The 18,838-nt window shown below is 37.1% G+C and overlaps 1 protein-coding gene across 2 annotated transcripts in view; it reads right to left on the bottom strand.

The window, feature by feature from the left end:
• DPYD (dihydropyrimidine dehydrogenase) overlaps window positions 1–18,838 on the bottom strand; it is a 327,901-nt gene that overhangs the window by 141,460 nt on the left and 167,603 nt on the right. For both annotated transcript variants that reach the window (XM_058808550.1, XM_058808551.1), the window contains one exon: window positions 14,668–14,883. In XM_058808550.1, coding sequence (XP_058664533.1) covers window positions 14,668–14,883 — 216 coding nt within the window. The remainder of the gene's footprint in view (window positions 1–14,667; window positions 14,884–18,838) is intronic.

Raw genomic sequence — 18,838 nt, 5'->3', positions numbered from 1 at the left:
TCAAAGCATGCTGCAAAAGTCAAACAGGTATGGATATTCCACTGCCCATGACACCTGCTCATTTAGGGAGAGAAATGGCTGGCTGGAAAAAGATTTCTTAAAAGACCGGGAATACACATATGGAAGAGACCTAGTAGGAATGTGAATGCTTGAACAGGCTAGACATGGAGGATGTTGGACACAGAATCAAGTCTCTCCTCTGCATAAGTTTAACCATCAGGTATATTTTTAGCAGAGTTTGAAATATGTTACCCTCTAGAAACTGTTATTTTTTTATCATTTAAAATCTCATTAAATCCTTGCACTCTCTGGAACTATTTTTTAAAATTTTGTTAAAGGAGGAATGCAAGAAACACAAAACACAGCACCCAAAAAGCAATTAAATAAATATCACAAGAGAGAGCTTATGTATCTGGAGGTATATAACTCCCAACACACAGTATGAACAATTTCAGTTAGGGTAACAAAGTATCACTTTTAGTATTGTAAAGAGGGGCATAAGAAAGAAGTCATGAGATTGATGGTCCTTGGTCTATCATTTTAGTACTTTACTCTCAGATATATTCTTACTCTCTGACACATTTTTAGAGCCTTCTCTAACCACAGTGTTAAAATAGAAATGAAAATGTAAATTATGTTATGAGAGTAAAGTTGCTCAAGTAAAAAAATATGTATTTATGTACAGACATTATTATTGTGAAGTGAAAATTAAATTTGAATTTCTGTTTCTAGAAAAAAGAAATTGTTATATACTATTATGAATGTTCTGGCTGATAGACTTGTTCAAGTTTAACCAAGACAAATGCAGATTTTTAGCCTAGAATAAAAAATGATGAAAATATAACTATTTAAGAAATAGACACTCAAAAATATATACTCCAAAAATTTGAACATGGATTCCAATATTCTGTTCTTCTTAAAGGCACAAAAAAATTCTGGATATCAAACAAAAAAAATCCATTAATGTCAAGAGAGAAATTCATCTGAGTTTGAATATACCCAGAATACAGGAACATAAGATTTTGCTTATTTATGTGTTTGAGACCTGTGTTACCTCCACGTGAAATCACCTATTTCAGGTAATCCTGTCAGTCTTTAAAATATACCTCCTACACAAGAGCAGCAATCAACTGACCTTCTGAGAACACTGTTCTTGGCAGCAGTATAAACTTAAACAGAATAATAAAAAAACAGTAGCAACGAGAAACCCAATATTCATCCTCTCCTCAATTCTTGCAAAGATAGGGAGGAAAACCAAGCTCAAGTTTGTGCTGGAGTTAAGGGATTTGGGCTCTTACAGACCACCCTGGGCAGAAGCTCCAAACACGTGCAACAAGTGGGTTCTATGAACTGCCAGCATCTCCTTCTGCTCCATGCCAGCACACCCAAACCAGGCAGTACAGGCTGGGGGCAGTTCTGATTCTCTTGGCAGAATTCAAGCCATGAAGTTCATCACCACTGACAATATTTGGATAGATTTAAGACCCAGTCCAATATAGCATGGGCTGGCAGTAGGTTAATCTTGAAATACAAAGCATGGATACTCATGGCAAAGCTTGTGTTCAGAAAATAAAAGGGATGTAGGCTTCTGGCTCTTATCTGCTGTTGCAGCTACTGCCTGGAATGGAACTACATCCCTCAGCCAGAAGGACTGATAATTCTCTTGCTGTAGCCTCTGGATGTTTCCTCTAATGATCCCAACAGCACTCCTATCTTGTCTGGATTGACTTTTGCTCAGCATGCTTTCAACCATGCCCCAGTCTCCCACAAACACTTGAACAATGCAATCAGCTGCTCCAGCTAAATCAGCTGAGAGTTATAAAGCTGAGTTTTGACATATTGAAAACACTTCAATCAATGTCACTTTACTAAACCTTCTCTATGGCTTGATATACAGATTAAATAAAAGGGTGCAAACAGGAACCCTCCTGCACTGCACAGGGAGAGAACCATCCCAGGCAATAATGCTGAACACAACACTGACACTGCACTGACACTGCGCTCCTCTCGCTCCATTGTTTAAGCATGAGGCTTGACAACAGACCAGGAAGATGTTTTGGGACAGATTGCATCAGGGACATTTGGGAAATGTTTCCAATTTCTATAGATTCCATAGACATATAAGAGAGACCAACAACTGCATATGAAAAAGATTGGTAGGTTTAAAACAAATTATTTCTAAAATAGGTTGGCTGCTGATGCTGTTTAACAGCAGCATTGTTGCCATACAATTTTTGTTACAGGCTGTCATGTTGCAACAGGGCTTTACACTCATACATTTACTATACCATGTGAATTACTAGAAACATGCTTTTTTATGTTTGTGTGATTTATTAAAGCATAAATCATAATAGCATGTGCCAGAAATTCCTTTTGAAGGATATAATAAGGTAACAATTATCCTCTGAACTCCTTTCTTTGTCTTCAGAGAATAAAATGCATTAGAACATATCCATTTGCTGCCCCATGACAGAAAATGAAAGCAACTGTGATGGTTGCACTGTATGCTTTCAGCTCCTGCAGTTGGCTGGTGAAGTGAGCTTTGTTCCTGAATATGCTGTCAGACACAAAACAACAGTTTTGCCAGTACTTTTAAAGAATAAACCTTAAAAACAGTAAGACAAAATTAATTGAAGATGTTTGTTTTCACATATGTGCAGATGGATGTGGAAAAATCCTACATATAAATATTAAATGTAAATTTAAAGTATAAAGAAAATTATGTACACAAGGCCTCCCTGTATGGTTTTGACTTGAATCAATGTACTTCACCTTTTTTGTTTTATGCAACAAGTCACAGGATCTGATTCAGGGGAATTGTAGCATTTTCTTCTGTGGAAATATACACAGAGTAGCAACATTACAAGTATTGATAAATTCCCCTCAGAGAAGGTTTAAGGCCTTTTAGATTAGCCTGTGAATGTTTGGAGTCGTGTTTTTGATGAATGACACAGTGAGAATGTTCTTAATGTACCGTGATTTTACCCAATTATTTTTGAAGGAAAAATCATAAACTAACATTCACTACATAGAAGGTGCTACATAAAGGTATTATTAACTGCAGGTAAGTAGAAGCAGCAAGATCACAGGATAAAATTTGCTTTATTAATTTAAAGAAAGTATAATTTAATCTGTCAAATTTTGATTGTTTTAAAATACTATTTCTATGGAAGAAGAAACATATGTGTAGTTTAAATTTAAAAGAAAAAAAATAAAACCAAGTTTCAATAGCAATCTAGAATTCAGCTATTTTTTTCTTCTTCTTCCAGAAAGACACTGTGTCCAAACCACATACCCCAAATGCTTAGGAGGAAAATGATGTGGACCTCTGAAACAAATGTGATTTCCAGGAATCAAAGTGGATATTAGGTTTCACTTTGCTCAAGTGACATCAAAACATTCTTAACAAGTAAGTACCTATATATATATACACACCTTCTTTGGTTTAGCTCACGATGTACAAAGAGCTATATTGTTCACAGATTTTGCAGATGCTAACTCAAAATTAAATCATAATCTCATGTGAAGACCCAATCATGTGTTGTGCAATCCTGATTCTGCAGGATATTTACCTTTGTAATGAACCTCAAGTAAGTCCACATACCATGTCATTTTACCGAATGGAAAATTTAAGTCACAACAAGGTCATGCTTGGCTGAATTTGATGTCTGTACTTCTGTACTGCCCAGGTTCTCTCTGCTTAATATTCCTGACCATTTCCATTGGCTATGGGTCACAATCTGGAATCTAGATTTTCATTAGCTTTCGTATTATAGTTTATGCTATATTATAGCATATTATAGTTATGCGCAGTGTACACATATTTTACTCAGAGCACCATTATGACCTGTTCATACTCTGTCACATTTAGGGGCAGACACAATGCCCCTAAAGTGCATTCAGAATCCCACACATGATAGTTATGATGGCTGGCAAGCATCCTTATTAACAACCATACTTTTTCAACAACAACATATATACAGCAGTTCCCTGGAAACAGGATCATTTTAGGACTCCACTAAATAGATCACAATACCATAATTACTGCCATGGTCAAATCAAACAGTTTGGTGAAGTTCTGTACACGAGAATTTTGATACCCTGTGTTTATCTAAAGTTCAAACTGACTAAAATAAAAGAGCACATGTCACTGCTTTTCTAATATTACATGCTTAAGCCTTATTTTATTTACAGCTTCCAGCAGCTCTCAGCTCGATGCTGGTTGTGCTGGCTGCCACGTAGCTGGAGAAGGCTAACAAACCCCTGCGTGTTCACATGACAACCTTTGTGCAAACGCATCCTTATTCTGTCATCTACTGGCAGCGCGCTCCCCGCCATGGGCTCTGCCAGTCCTTACCAGTTTGCCAATTACACAAGCTGCTTCCCAGACATCAGACAAAAATTCCATAAGACTGCTGTGCGAGCGTACCCTAATTAACCATCAGCTTAATTAGACAATTTACTGTGTAATTAGCAGGCAATTAGTCAACACCTCTCAGATCTTATTGACTGCTGTGACAGCCTTCCTTAGTCTACACATTCCCATACGCTTCCACGACCATGATCCCAGCCCTATCCTGTACAACAGCAACCCTTGCAAGGGAAGGGAAATCATATTACATAACAAGGGAAGAGGAAGAAAAATCAATATATAGCCTGTTCATTTATTGAACTGTCTTCTAACCAAGACTTTCTTTTCTCTAGGAGTAGAAGGTCAGCTGCTAACAAAGAAATGTTCAGCTATAACATTAGCTTAAGTCTTTTTCATTTGTAATGTGGTTGAGGAATTTATTTCTTTTTTCCTCTCATACTGCACTAAATCATCAAAGAAGGCAAGCAGAAGTTAAAGAAAAAAAAAACTTACTAACATATTTTAAGTTTAAATATATGTTCTAGAATAGTGAAAAGGTGGTGATAGCTGCTTTTGAGACCTATAGCTTGCATTGTAACTGCAATTACTGCTTCATAGTCTGAAATGCGCAAGGAGAGCCAAAATAAAGTATAAAATGTCAATACTCAATAATAATTTAATAGCATTAGTGTAATTAAGTAGAAATAATTTGTGAAGTAGTATCAAGTATCCTCCACAGAAATCTAAAGTTGTATGTCCTTATAACACAACATGTGAGAAATTATAATTAAAGACTAATATAACATGGATATTAAGGGATTCCTAAAAATGTGTGTTCCTTTTTCCTTTTTCTATAGACTGAAAATTGGATTTTGCAATTAGCATTGACAAGAGCTTTTTGGATAATTCTTAAAGTAGTAATTCCAAAGTTCACAGAATGGAAACTCTTGTGTCCTCCTGGAATTAACTCTAGAGGATTTATTCACAAAAACCCTACACTACTTGACTGAAGGACAGAATCCCACAATTGCTATTTTAGTTAAAAAAATAGGTAATTCTGTTTCTCAAATAATGACAAGAAATGTTATTTAGAATACATTCACATATTTGGATTAGTAATAGATATTTTAACATAAGAACCTGTCAGGTTTTTTAAACATATGGGGCTTCATTCTGCTTTTGCAACAATGTCAATCAGGAGTAAATGCAATTATATCACCATGATATTAAAAAATCAGCTCTTTGCTTTCTTAACTTCTTGTGTGGGCAAATCAGATGTTGAACACAGCCTTATCCTTTTAATTTACCAAGTGGGAACTCAAGACCTGAGATGACTCAAACACTTAAAGACAAGTGTATCACCTGTACACAGAAGCTGCACTGGTATAACTGAAAATTCCTTGAAAAACGATCAAGCTAAACCCTGTGAACTCATGTGTGGAAACAATGCCAGCTCAGAGATAGTTACTTCATTTCAGCCAATGCCTGTAAATTCTTAGCAGGAGCTGTACAGCACCATAAACACGCTTGACACCAATCTCAGCGTCCCCGTACAGTCAGTTTGGGCCCACATTTCTGCAAACATCTTGCAAGACTGCATGGTCCAAGCAGGAATCTTGGGGCAGGAGCTGCTGCATGAGGTGCTCCAGGTCTCCCCAGCCTGGGGCGCAGAGCAGGAAAGCAGCCACCCAGAGCAAGGCTGCCTTGTAAGGCGCCCAGCTGGAGCAGAAGCCACCAGTGCTGCCAGCGAGGAGCCCAGGCAGGTGCTCCCCGAGGCACCTCAGCCTCGGCACGCCAGTGGGCACAGGGGGAACACAAAGGTCACCTGGGCTCTCGCAGATGCCACCCTTTGGCCTCAGCAAAAATGCTGAACTGTAAATCAGAGCAACTGAACCATGACAATCACTCTTCCTTTATTCCACTTCAGTATCTCAGTAGGCCTAGAGTGAAGTCTAGATGGTATTCTAGATTTATTTTTATAATTAGAATGTGGAAATGAATGAAAAAACCCTGAACTCTGACACATGCACTTAATCAAATGGGAAGAATCAAAAAGCCAATGACTTGACAGAAGGGAAACTTCTGTCATTCTATATTGACAAAATAAAAGATTTCATTTTTTTCCTGAATGCCAATGGTTAGCTTTTAAAGTGGATCATAATAATTTCAAAAAATAGGGAAGTTTGTAATTTATGCTGAAACTGGAAAATATTAAGTATGGCTTTATGTTTTGAGTGTCATAGGCATGTTTTAGACATAACTATTAAGAAAAATATCCTACAATCTTTTCTAATAAATTATAAAATATATTAATGCCACTTAAGAAAGTTACATGCAGTTGGTTGACACAAAAAAAAGGTTTGCAACAAATCTCAATTGAGCATGGAAAATATGTGAAAATTCTAAATTTCAGAATTACACTTGCCAATTTCTAGCTTACATTCAAACTGCCCTTTTAGCTGAAATCCTTCCAGACAAAAAACTACGTGAGTCATTTACAAGATCACCAACAACCTTCCAAGGACATAAAAAACAACCACAGAAAAATGTAGCTGAATGGTATTTTACACAACACAAATATGTTACATATTTGCTTTTTAGAATCCTGTTTATTCAGGATGTGATATTCAAAAGTGCTGAGTATTTCAGACACAGCCAACTGCAGATCCTCAGCAGTTTTGGAAAATCATGCATGTGTGCTCTCCTTGTCTCTCTCGATAAATATTTGCAGGTATTTTCAGAAGAATTACGTAAATAAAGCAAAATTAGTAAAGAGCAAAGCAGCTTCTTCAGGATAAAAAGAAATCGTTCTGATTCTTAACCAGTGTAAAATTTGCACCCATTTTGTTTGACTGACTGGGTAATAATTGCACTATGAATAAAAATTACGTCCTCTCTCAAGTAGTGGTCACTATTAGAACAGCATATATTATGCTGAGCAGGAATGAACATTCCTACTTTTGGAAGCTTTGTTTTATATAAAGGCTTATGTAGCAAAATCCTCAGTGTTGCAGTCTGTATGCTCTTTCAGCATTACACTTGAACTGCTCCTCAGTTATGCCAATCTAAGTGCATTATATGTTTCACTACAATACACAACAGTTAGTTTTCAGATTAAAAAATACCTTAAAGACTGATTTACAAGTATTTTATACATAAACTGCCTGGAATATCCAAACTCAAGATTAATGTTCACACTTACACTTAGTATATGTATATGCACTCTGGCTACACTGTTTTAAATCAGACTCCAGAACAAAAAGACAGGAAAAAGAAACAACATCTAAATACTACGTAAAAAATCTCCAGATGTATAGAAACCAAACACTTTAGATGTAACTGAGAATCCTGCAGCCTACCAAGAGCCAGTTTTAGACATGTATCTGGTTTTACCTTTGCTGGCCAGCTTTGTGTGCAGCTCTGAGAAAGGTAAGCCATTGTCAGCTTAGACTTTGTGGAACTTATGCCACGAGCTCAAGGCATAGGGCATAAAAGTTCCAGTCATGCTCACTCTGCTCCATGAGGGTGAATGGCAGAAAAAGTGATAACATGGAATAAAACTGCTGATCCTCTGTTTGTAAAATCTGTCCTTCAGCACAGATGAGGTTTACTGACTCAATGTGCAACAACCCTGCATGACAGATCCCTCTGTCTTCCACTGATGAATTGTCACATTGTGCTCCACGCCTTGAGATAATAGACTCTCCATGAGAGACTCCGTGCAGAAAAGAGACTCCCACTGCAGGAGAAGTGCAGCATTTCTGTGATATTTAATGCCACAGGAAGAGTGGGACTAAACATTTCCCCAGAGGTTTAATTTTTATCACGAACATGCAAGAAGTTTTTCATTTCTAAAGTAGCAAACACAATCACAGAGAGAGAGAGGAACTTGTTACAGATTGTTGCTAAACTCTTGCTTTAAAAATGCCGTTTGTTATCTTCAGCATTTGAAATATTATTTGATTGAAATAACCAGGATTACTGATGGCAAAACACATTTTTGAATGGTCCAAAGCGCCTCACTTGCAAATTCACTGGTGTCAAGATGCACACCTGCACCAGTTTAAGGTGGGCATCTACCTGGTGCAGACTTCAGCTGTGACAGGAAAGGCCTTGGCTTATCAATAGTAGCCAAGCTATTGATAAGCTTGTTAAAGCTCTCAGTCCTGGGATCTTTGGTGTCTCTTTCACTGTGTTCAAGCTGTGCTACATCTCTCCAGATGGATTCTTCCAGGGTGAAGACATGCCAAACCCCTACATCACCAGGGGTATGTATGGATTGATGAAAAAGAATGGTTCAATGCAATCCTTTCCAGGTCCTCAGACAGCAAGTTTGAAGCTTTTGAAGTTATTTGTGTACAAAGAAGTCTCCATCTTTATTTAAATGGGGTAGGGTAAAACTAAGCAGAGAGATGAGAGCTGATCCTTAAGTTGAACACATCACAGAAATAGTTTTTCTCACAGAAAAAGGAGGAAAGTCCATTTTCCTGCTACTTAGATTCACGTAATTATTTGTTCCTTTTTATAGCTAAATAACACATTTTCTGTAAAAAAATAAAATGGCATAACTACAGCATTTTAAAAGATAATAATTACTTTCCATAGCACTTCTCTAGCATAGCCTTTTACCTCTCCTGTTAAACGTTGCTGATTTTGTTCACTAAAAATACAAAAATTATGAAACAATAAAGACCATATTTCTTATTAAAATTCTTTCAGAAATATTGAACAAAATGAAGGATATAACTCCTAAAAACATGAAAACCAATAATTAAAAAAAAACCCCAAACTTTTGAAACTTGTAAAACAAGAAAATATTTTAACTTAAGAGTCTTGTGTGCTAAGGAATCCCATCAAATGCTCATTCTTCTGTTCAAAAATGTAGTTAATAAAACTTGTCTAATGCTATTTAGTAGAAAGGCAAACAGTCCCTTTTATATTTGACATTAACAATCTGATCATTTGTCTCCCCAAAGAAAGCCCATACAGCTTTCATACAGACCACACAATAAAGAATAGTAATATTTCTGTTTACTGAGATATCAACTGGCATTTCATTGCAAGTCAATGGTTATCTTTGCTACAGCATACTAGACCTCAATCTGGCATCTACAAATGTCAAGAGTATAAAAAAAAATTATAGGATGGAAATCAAAAGCATGTTCTAAATTCCTAAAAACCAAACAAAGTTCACCTAGACATATTTGCTGCAGAAATCAGTACAATATTCAGCTGTCAATCTTGAAAAACAATGAGGGAGCGATGCTGTCAGTAGGACAGGATAATAACATTTCAAGCAGATGTTCAGGCGGGGCTCTAATTCTCACTGAACTCCCTTGGTAAGCATTTAATTTCTTTATCATATGCAAGCTAGGCAAATTGTACTTCATCAAAACTGTATTGTGAAATATTAATATTTCATATTATAGCAAAACTCCATAGAATAACCTTTGTCATATTAAGAACATCAGAATTTCAAATGTCATGGTTCTGCATTTTAATGCATCTTAAATAGCTTTTTGGCTTGGCACCATAAATTATAACTAGTTTAATCTAAATTACTATGCTGTAATATCATACAAAAATATACATTTTGTAATACAGATTCACTTCTGTGAAATACTAATGTTATGGAAAACAATGCATCATTGTACTATGATTTTTTACCACCTTCAATTATGAAGCGAGGTGCACACAGTGCAAATGTACAGAGAGAGAAGTAACTGGAGCCTGAATATGTATATTTCAAAAACAACACATAAAAATGCAATATATGCTGGGCAAATTAATTAATTCTCTGTCAGCAATCATTTTTATTTAGAAATGGTTCTGAAAATGTATTGTAAAATCTACATCTGTAAATTGCATAAACATATATTATGGTTAGAAAGTTTCCTCCTCTATGGTTTAGTTCAGATTTAATCTCGTTTTAATTGTAGCTTTGTTTTTAAAATCATCCATGCAGCTTGCTCCATATGTAATGAAGAAAATTAAAGATTAAAAATGAAGTTAGTCTGCATGTTGATTTCTGCTGGTTCTCATAATAAAGGCAACTGATTCTGCATTATTGAAAGCGACAGCATCACAAATCAATGCATGTCACAACAAAATAAAGACAGATGTATCTGATTAATCAGAATTAAATTTTAGAAGTGAAGGAAGCATCTAAAAATCAAAGCAAACATTTCTGCTAACTCAGTTGTTTTTTCATCTTTCTAAACAGCCCGTACAATGAAGTGAGAGAACAACAAAGCCTGAATTCAGCTGATAAACCTTAATTTCTGTTATGAAATCCTCACTGTGGTAGTGAATATGGCATAGGAATGTACACACCTCATATAACCTTTAACTAATTTTGATACTATGTTTATAAAAACTTTCTGATTACAGGTTTTAATAGAAATTTTGTGTTATAAACAATATTCACTAATAAATTCTTAGTAAATAAACCAGCTCAATATAACACTTCTCCCAAAACCCTCCCACTCACAGTTATGTGTCTAATTAATGCAGAATGTGTCATTCTGCATGTAGTTTTCTGTTCATCTAAGCTCTAAAAGAGGTAATAATTGGTATCCATTTATTGTGGACTACATGATATGCAGCTCCTCCATTTCACTTCAGTACCTTGCAAACAGAATTCACAAATAATGTTGCTGCATACAGTTATCTGAACAAGACAGAAATACTATTTGAACCAACAGAGCAATGAGCTATTGATCCTGCAGTCAAAAAGGGAAGACATTAATGTAGAAAAACGTGTGTGAAGAGACACTTCTATTCTGCTACCATTTCTCTTTCCTAGTGATTGTCCATTTCAAAAGCAGTTATTCCTTTTTTGGAGGAAATCAAATCTAGTTGATACTAAAGCAGCTGTGCAAAGATGTTTAATGTAATAAATAAAATTGTGCGAGTTACTATCTCCCTCCCAGATACCATCAGACACATACAGGTACAATCCCCTGTAATTAATATTTGCACTGCACTATAATGTCCAGAATCTTCTAAAGTATGTAGCGTGCAGTATATTTCGAAGTATAAATACCCTGAAGGAATTTCAGCTATTTCTTACGTTAGCTTTTTTGTAGGTTTCAACAACAGTACAGTAGTATGCAAGAACAAACTTTGCTGAATCACTCCCAGTTGAAATGCTTACCCTACAAACAGAAAATGTTACAAAGGTTGTCATGAAGGCAATTATGAGCAAGGTACGTGGGTGTTTAAAAAGGGAGCGAGCACGGCACCAAACAGTGCACTGTGTGCTAACTCCCTCTGGGCAGAATGTGAAGCTTTCAAGGTGAGGCCAAGACACACGAGGATTAGAAAGACTAGGGGAGTAAATTACAGCCCAGAGGCTGAACTTCAGCACTGCTACCCAACAGCTCCTCTGCAGAAGGCAGTACGTGGGCTGCAGGGATCCCTGGCCTTGCGTTTTAGAAGAGCATTCTGTGCTAGATGATGGAGGAGAGAAACGGAGAAGTAGTTCATACGAAATAAATCCTGTGTCTTATGAGAATCACAGCTCTTCAGCTCGAGTCCTTTTTATCTCTATCCTTGGATCCCCTTCTTCCAAGATTTATCATGCTTTTCTCTGACCTTATTCCATCACAACATAGTTAATGCATGGAAATTTGTGAATGGGCTGTATATGCTTTTCACCACCTATATGTCACTCCTACTTAGCATACATCAGTCTCTTTTCCTGAAGTGCCAAAGGATGCCCATGGTAAACATGGGTTCCCCTATCAGTGTCTAAACACAGTGGCAAATTCAGTCATTGGTTCTGGAAAAGGGAGAATTTCTCCTGCTGCTAAATTCCCCATGGCCACAGAGGCAGGTTATGCTTGACAAATCAGAAGGAAGCCCATCAGTTAAGTCTTACCTGGACAGATAAAATAAGGAGATGAGGGAAGAACACAGAATCCTGCTTGCACCACATACAACCAAGGCTGAAGTGGAAAAGCTTCAGCTGCCAAAAACTGTGTCTAACAAGCTCTCTCCCTTCTCAGAAGCTCTTCCACTCTTAGGAACTGTACTGTCTGGGGAGCTGCTCCCCCTCCTCCCACCAACTCCACAGGCTTAGATCAGGAAATCTTTGCTCTTGATCCTGCTGTGTAGTTTGCTTTGACTATCTGACAGTGCAGGACAGCTCAGTCTGAAATCCCCACCATTGGTACCACAGCCCAAGAGAGCATTCTGCTCCCTGCTAAAAGCTGCACAAAATTTATGTCTACATAATCAGAAGCCAAATTAGCAAAAAAAAAGTCAGCACATTATGGCAATCTATAATATTTCAAACTCTCTACCAACAACTTGTTCTAGTATTAAGTCAACAACAACAGTCTTTCTGTATACTCAGTTTATATAAGAACTGCGGTAACCTATTTAGCTTTCCTTCCCATTTGAAATAGTTATTTCTGAAGTACTAAGTACCACATTACTCTGATAAATAAGAGCAATTTCACTTCTGCAGCACCTGTAGGAAGTGCTGTACTATGAAGAACACATTAACAAAAACTAGGCAGCACTTGGGTGGAACACAGTTCTACCAGACACAACACGATTCAATATCAGAATATTAGAAGGAAGGTTAAGCAGAAATAACAATCACTGAACTAGAATTCATTAGATAACACTTTTCTGAACTTACTAACTTAAATAATACCTGCAATAACTTATTGCAACAAATACTTTAAAAAAAACTTGAAAGATCTTAATCTGAGTCACACCTGCAGAGCATGGCATCCAGTGGAACACTTTGCAGGCGCCATTTCAGAAATGACTCAGAGTCTGCTGCTTAGTATAGCACCAACATCACTTCCTACAACATGCATTCCTTTCCTCCTGAACTCCCACCCAAGCTGGAACTCAGCCTGTGTCTGTTTAGCTCTTGAGATGCACAGTAATCAACGTGCAGTCTGGCAGGACTGCCAGCATACCAGCAATAAAACTGATAAAAAAATAAGTCTCAGTACTTGCTATGGGTTGGCTGTAGCCTAGGCACTGAATAATTAAAGCCGATGGTATGTTATACATGTAAGTCAGTTGTAAACATACTTGAATAACATTTATGTCCTAAAAAGTGTTTTAATAAGAAGCCCTGGGAAGTAGATTGGAATCTTCACTGCAATCCAGATGAACACTTACTTCCCCAGGACTACCTCAGGTGTAAGAGACAGCAGAATCAAGCCTGACTTATTTTACAGTATTCTGCAGCAATACAGCATTTTTTTCCTGACCTTCCCCATACTAGAGAGGCACCCGCTATAGTTAATTTACCTATAGTACTTACTTACCCATGGAAAAGTGGAAAAGGAACAAATCCACCTTCTCTGTTCTGCTCCATCCATCAGTAGCCTTGTATATCCCCCCTCTGAACCAAGAATAAAAAGCCCTTGTATCCAAATTAAATTCAAAAGCTTTCTTCAGCCCACACCACTCTAGGCTACTGGTTAACAATCCATGGCTATTACTCACACTGTTATTGAGGCCTATGTTCAAGGATTCACCTTTTCTTCCTCTCTCCAGAAATAAAAACATATCTACATCTCAGCTCAAAACCTGTTTCTTTTCTCTGTGATCTGTTTGTCAAAATTATTTTTTTCCACTCTAAACTTCTTGCTCAGTCTCACTTCACCATTTTGAATGTAGCAAGAAGTTGCAATTCTCCCGAATTCAAACAAGCAATTACACACTTAAAACTACACAAAGTGCTTTTTTATAAGGTGCCACACTGAGCCATGGGCTTAAAGACTTAATTCTAACTCCTTCCTCCTCCACTACATGTTACTGAAGGTTGATGTCACTGTGTTTTTCTCTTCATAGGCTTGGTTTTATGCTGCCTCCATCTTTCTCTTCCACTTCCCACCCAGCCTCCCCCTTGCAGCCACATGATCACACTGCAGCTGCACCTCCAGTTCAATGGCTTATCTTGGCAGCCTCTGGCTCAGAATCTGCCTTTCATGGGTTATGTGACAAAGCTGTTACTCATTCTCTCTACATCCTGATCCTTCACAGAAAACATTTTCACTCCAGTATTTAAAAAAAAAAAATCACTTAATTGTTGACTAATATTAGAAGTTGGGGCAATATAAGGGAAGAATGTAACAACAAACAGAACCAGAAATTGTGTCACTGCACTGTGGAAAGCTTACAGGCTAGTTGGACTATATGATGCATCAAAACCATTCCCGGCTACTTCATGCTAGCTGGATATAACAGAACCATTCCCCAAAGATTCAGATTTTTCAATTATACAAATATATGGTTACATGCAAAATACACATAAAATATTAAAAATATTAAATATTCCTCACCTTATCCAGAGAGAATGTTTTAGTGACAGCAAAGCCCCATCCAGCTTCAAATGCTCTTCGAATCATTGAAGAACTAGTAGCAGGGGTTGCACTGGCAATGCCAAAAGGATTTGGAAACTTCAGTCCAGCCATTTCTACACTGATATCCACTAAATCTATAGGAGTATAGAAGAGAGGTAGTTCTGGAACTGTAGAAACTGCAACACCATATAAGGACTGTAAAAGAAAATACAAACAAACAACACTAAACCACTGATTTTTTTTTTCTCATCTATTTTTATACAATTTATTATTAATCCTGTTAAGGGGATAATTAATACATAATAGCCCAAAGTTCAAATACTCTATTTTGTGTTCAGACTTGCAAATCAGCAAAACATGCAAACACTCACCTATGTAACATCTTCAGCCCAAACAGTCATCATGCTGAAATATTGAAATACTATGCTATGCTGGAAATAACACTGACAGTAACAAAACTAATGAAGAAAAAGTTACTTTACATCCTGTACTGATAAGCCTGGTTAAGTCCAAACGTTTTTTCAGCCTTTCTGAAGAGCCATCTCTATTCCCTACAGCAGTCAGTAACAGTGAGATTGAAAAAAAACAGGGCATGCAGACAGACCCTTTCTATTTCTCTTCTCAGGTACCAATCCAAAAAAAGTATAAGAAATTGTGAAAAATGAGGGGAAAGCATCATGTGGAGGATCACTCAGTCCTAACTCTATGTATTCTGAACCTCTGAACATTTTTTCCCCACTTTGAAAGATTTTTATACAGCCTATACAATGGCATATTTATGCAAAACTAATTTTGGGTTTATATTTAATTCTAGTAGTATGAATATACTTCAAGACTGAAAAAAGTTAGTGTCTGATTGCCATCAAAAACATAATACACATTATGGCTGGGCCACCAGTCACTATTGTTTTCATTTGAGAGAGTCTTTTCTCTGAAGAGTCAGTGAAAAGCATTCAATGTATATGTTGAATCTAATAATATAAAAATTGCACAGAGAAAAGCTTTTTCCATGTATGGATACTGAACAGCATCCTGATTAGGCTGTGGTGGATAGAATTTAAATCTTTGTTCACTCAAATGGTTGGCTCAATAAAATCACAAAGAAACAAAGCAGGAACTTCTAACACAGAGAAGCCCTACACTGTGTTCCTAGTAAGTCACAGCTAAGAGCACAGCAGTTGCTTCTATCTTTAAAAAAGAAGACTTTTTTCAGCAGGACAAAAAGAATCAGTACTTGAATTTCGGAGAAGACTTTCTGCAGCAGACTAAAAACCTCAGCCACTCAGAAATTGCTGCCTTTTGGGCTTTTTGATTTATTTTTTTCTTTAGAGAACTTATTTAATCAATTTCTACCTGTGAAAACTAAAAAAGCACAGATGGGATGAGGAGTTTTTTGTCCTTTTTTTTGGTGCCTTTTGTTTCCTAGGCACATTTAAAACCTGAGAGTTCATGCCTGTTTTGTTTTGGGATTGTGTGGATTCGTCTCACACTATTCTGAGCCCAGATCTTCGAATCTTCAGACAAAGAGGACACACTGTGGGGCCAAATTTTCTGATGGCTTAAAAGCACTGAAAGTAGTGGAACTGTCCTAGCATGAATGATGAGAACCTGAATGGGTCCCTAATGGTGGACATTTTGAGAAAAGCTAATTTCTAAAGATCCCTACACTTGGGACCAAACTCGCTTCAATATCATGGCCTCTCTCAGCTGGAGACCAGTGCAGTCACACTTGATAAAAAGCCAAACATGCCCCATTTCTTCCTTCCTGAGCAAACACTGCTTCCTCCATGTCATACCCCCAGGGCTATTTTTCTACACCAAGAGCATCTGAGTTCTTCCAAAACCAAACTGCCTGGCATTCTACATCTCAAAAGCTTTTGTTAACAGGAAAGAAAAAAAAAAAAAAAAAAAAAAGAGGAAAAATTAATTTTGTCTTTTATCTTTTTATTACTTTGAGTTTGATTTCATCCTTTTAACTTTTTTTTCTTAACTAATATTTCAATTGCAAAATGTTGTTTGCAATGCCAAACCAGAAAATCCTGGATCACAGAATTCAAATTAAAGCGTTTTGTAAATGCCAGCACTTTTGTCTTCTACATATCTGAAAGTGGGGAAATCCACTGAAATCAACACTGATACACCGAGCTCTTACAAAAAAAAATCTTTGATTTTCATTCTTACAGAATGACATCAAAGAAAGACTTAAGGAAAATTGTTTGGTCAACTCCACTCTTTGTGCACATGTGAGCAATAAATCAAATTTTCTACTTTGAATTATTTGCTATTCAGAATCATTCAAATGTTTTCTGTGAATACATTTCAGTCTGAAGATTGATCACAAACAATTCACAGCTTGTACAACTGTAAATATAATTTGCTATAGACAAATAGGCAGAGAGTGCTGAATATGAAGCTGAAGTTCCACTGTACTGCTTCTTTGCCCAGTCAGGACAATTAAATCTCTAAAAGTTGTTATCACCTAAAATGAACACTGCTTTAAAGTGATTCTTAGCAACCTTTCTGTGGTAAAATTGAAAACATACCCTATACAAGACAAAAAAAAAATAAAAGGCACCAAAGCAGTGAAAGACTTTTGAAGCACACGGTTGAAAATAACCCATGTATGAAATGTAGGAATACGCCCTGCCTCCCATCATTCAAAACCACTCTGAAGCCACTTCCCAAACTGCACATAGGGGCCCATTTCTCCTGCCTTACTTTGCTTCCAAAGAGCAGAACCACAAAGAACTCCACCCACATGCACTCAGGCCCCACAATATTTGCCTAATGGTTTGCTAATGATGAAGTGACCCAAGCAGAATTGGCAAGGGTAGAAATACAAAAGGTTTCAATGGAATAAACCAAGTATCTAAAACCACACAGGGGCAGGATGCAGCTGAAGGTTCAGCAGTCAGTGGCAATACATCTTTGGAGATTTATCTCCCTCCTCCTATCACTTATTTTTTTGCTGTTTCTTTCCTTTCAGCACAATGCTTATAAAATAAATATATTTTATAAGCCTTGATGCATTGCTTTCTACAAAGCAAGATTTTTGGCAAACAAAAATGGTATACAGTTTCCTGAAAGTGAAATCATCTTTATAATGAAGGATTTCCCTGACATTGCACAAACAAATTGGAAAAGAAAGCCTGCAGGCAAGAGTTTATTTATAATAACTCTTCTCTTGATTTTCAGAAGTAGAGGACAAAAAGTGTGGTCTATTCTTCCTGTCAATTTGATGCCAACCAGCTCAGCTACCAATATTGCAGGTACTTGCAATCATGACAATTTTTTGGTGACTGGAACACAGTGGTGAAAAATCCCCAGCACATTGCAAGCAGTGGGTCTACTTCACCCTAAACAGAGTAAAGGACTGGCCTGAAGGCAAAAGCACGGGAGCTGCAGTGCAGGGCTGAGAGACAGGAACTCAGCGTCAGACCCGATGCAATTTTTGACATTAATTTTCTTTAGATGGAGAAAATTCCTAACCAGAGTGATATGGTCTAACTACATTTTCTGGCCTTTAACAAAGACAGACTGTGAAAGCAAGTAGTTGTATTACTGTTATTTTTCACAGAGAGCCTTCTCCACAAGTGCAAGTGCCTGGAAGAGTTTTCCTGAATACTTCCATCTTACTCTGGCTTTCTCCATTTTGAAGCCTGATCTTAAAACATGTCTTTTCTCCCTTGCTTCTGCTATCCTCTCTCCATTAATTAACTTGGTTGTAAATATGTTTATATTATTTCATACAATCTCTGAATGGTTGTGGTTGGAAGGACACATGGGGACTATCTTGTCCAGCACCCTTGCTACAGCAGGTTTGCTCAGGGCTCTGTCCACTTTGAGAGAGATTTTCTCAGCTCCTTTCTGGCTTTCTCTTTCTGTAACAGACACATTGCTTATTCAGGAGCAAGCAACTAAATTACCAGGCTTCCTGAGCCTGCCTTGAATTCACCTTTTTTGCAAATGGTGCTTTAGTGCTGTCTGCTAGTTTTCATACTTTCTTCTAGCTAAACAAAAGAACATTAACTTTTTCCTGCAGTTATTCTGAAAAGAAACAGACAACGTAATTAATGGCTTCAAATTCAAGCTTCCTGGGAACCTCTCAATTCTGGTATTGATTATGAAATAATGTATATTCATGCTCAGT

Source organism: Ammospiza caudacuta, chromosome 7 (assembly GCF_027887145.1).
Source record: "Ammospiza caudacuta isolate bAmmCau1 chromosome 7, bAmmCau1.pri, whole genome shotgun sequence".
In the NCBI taxonomy this organism is placed as follows: domain Eukaryota; kingdom Metazoa; phylum Chordata; class Aves; order Passeriformes; family Passerellidae; genus Ammospiza; species Ammospiza caudacuta.
This window is presented reverse-complemented; position numbering and strand designations above follow the sequence as displayed.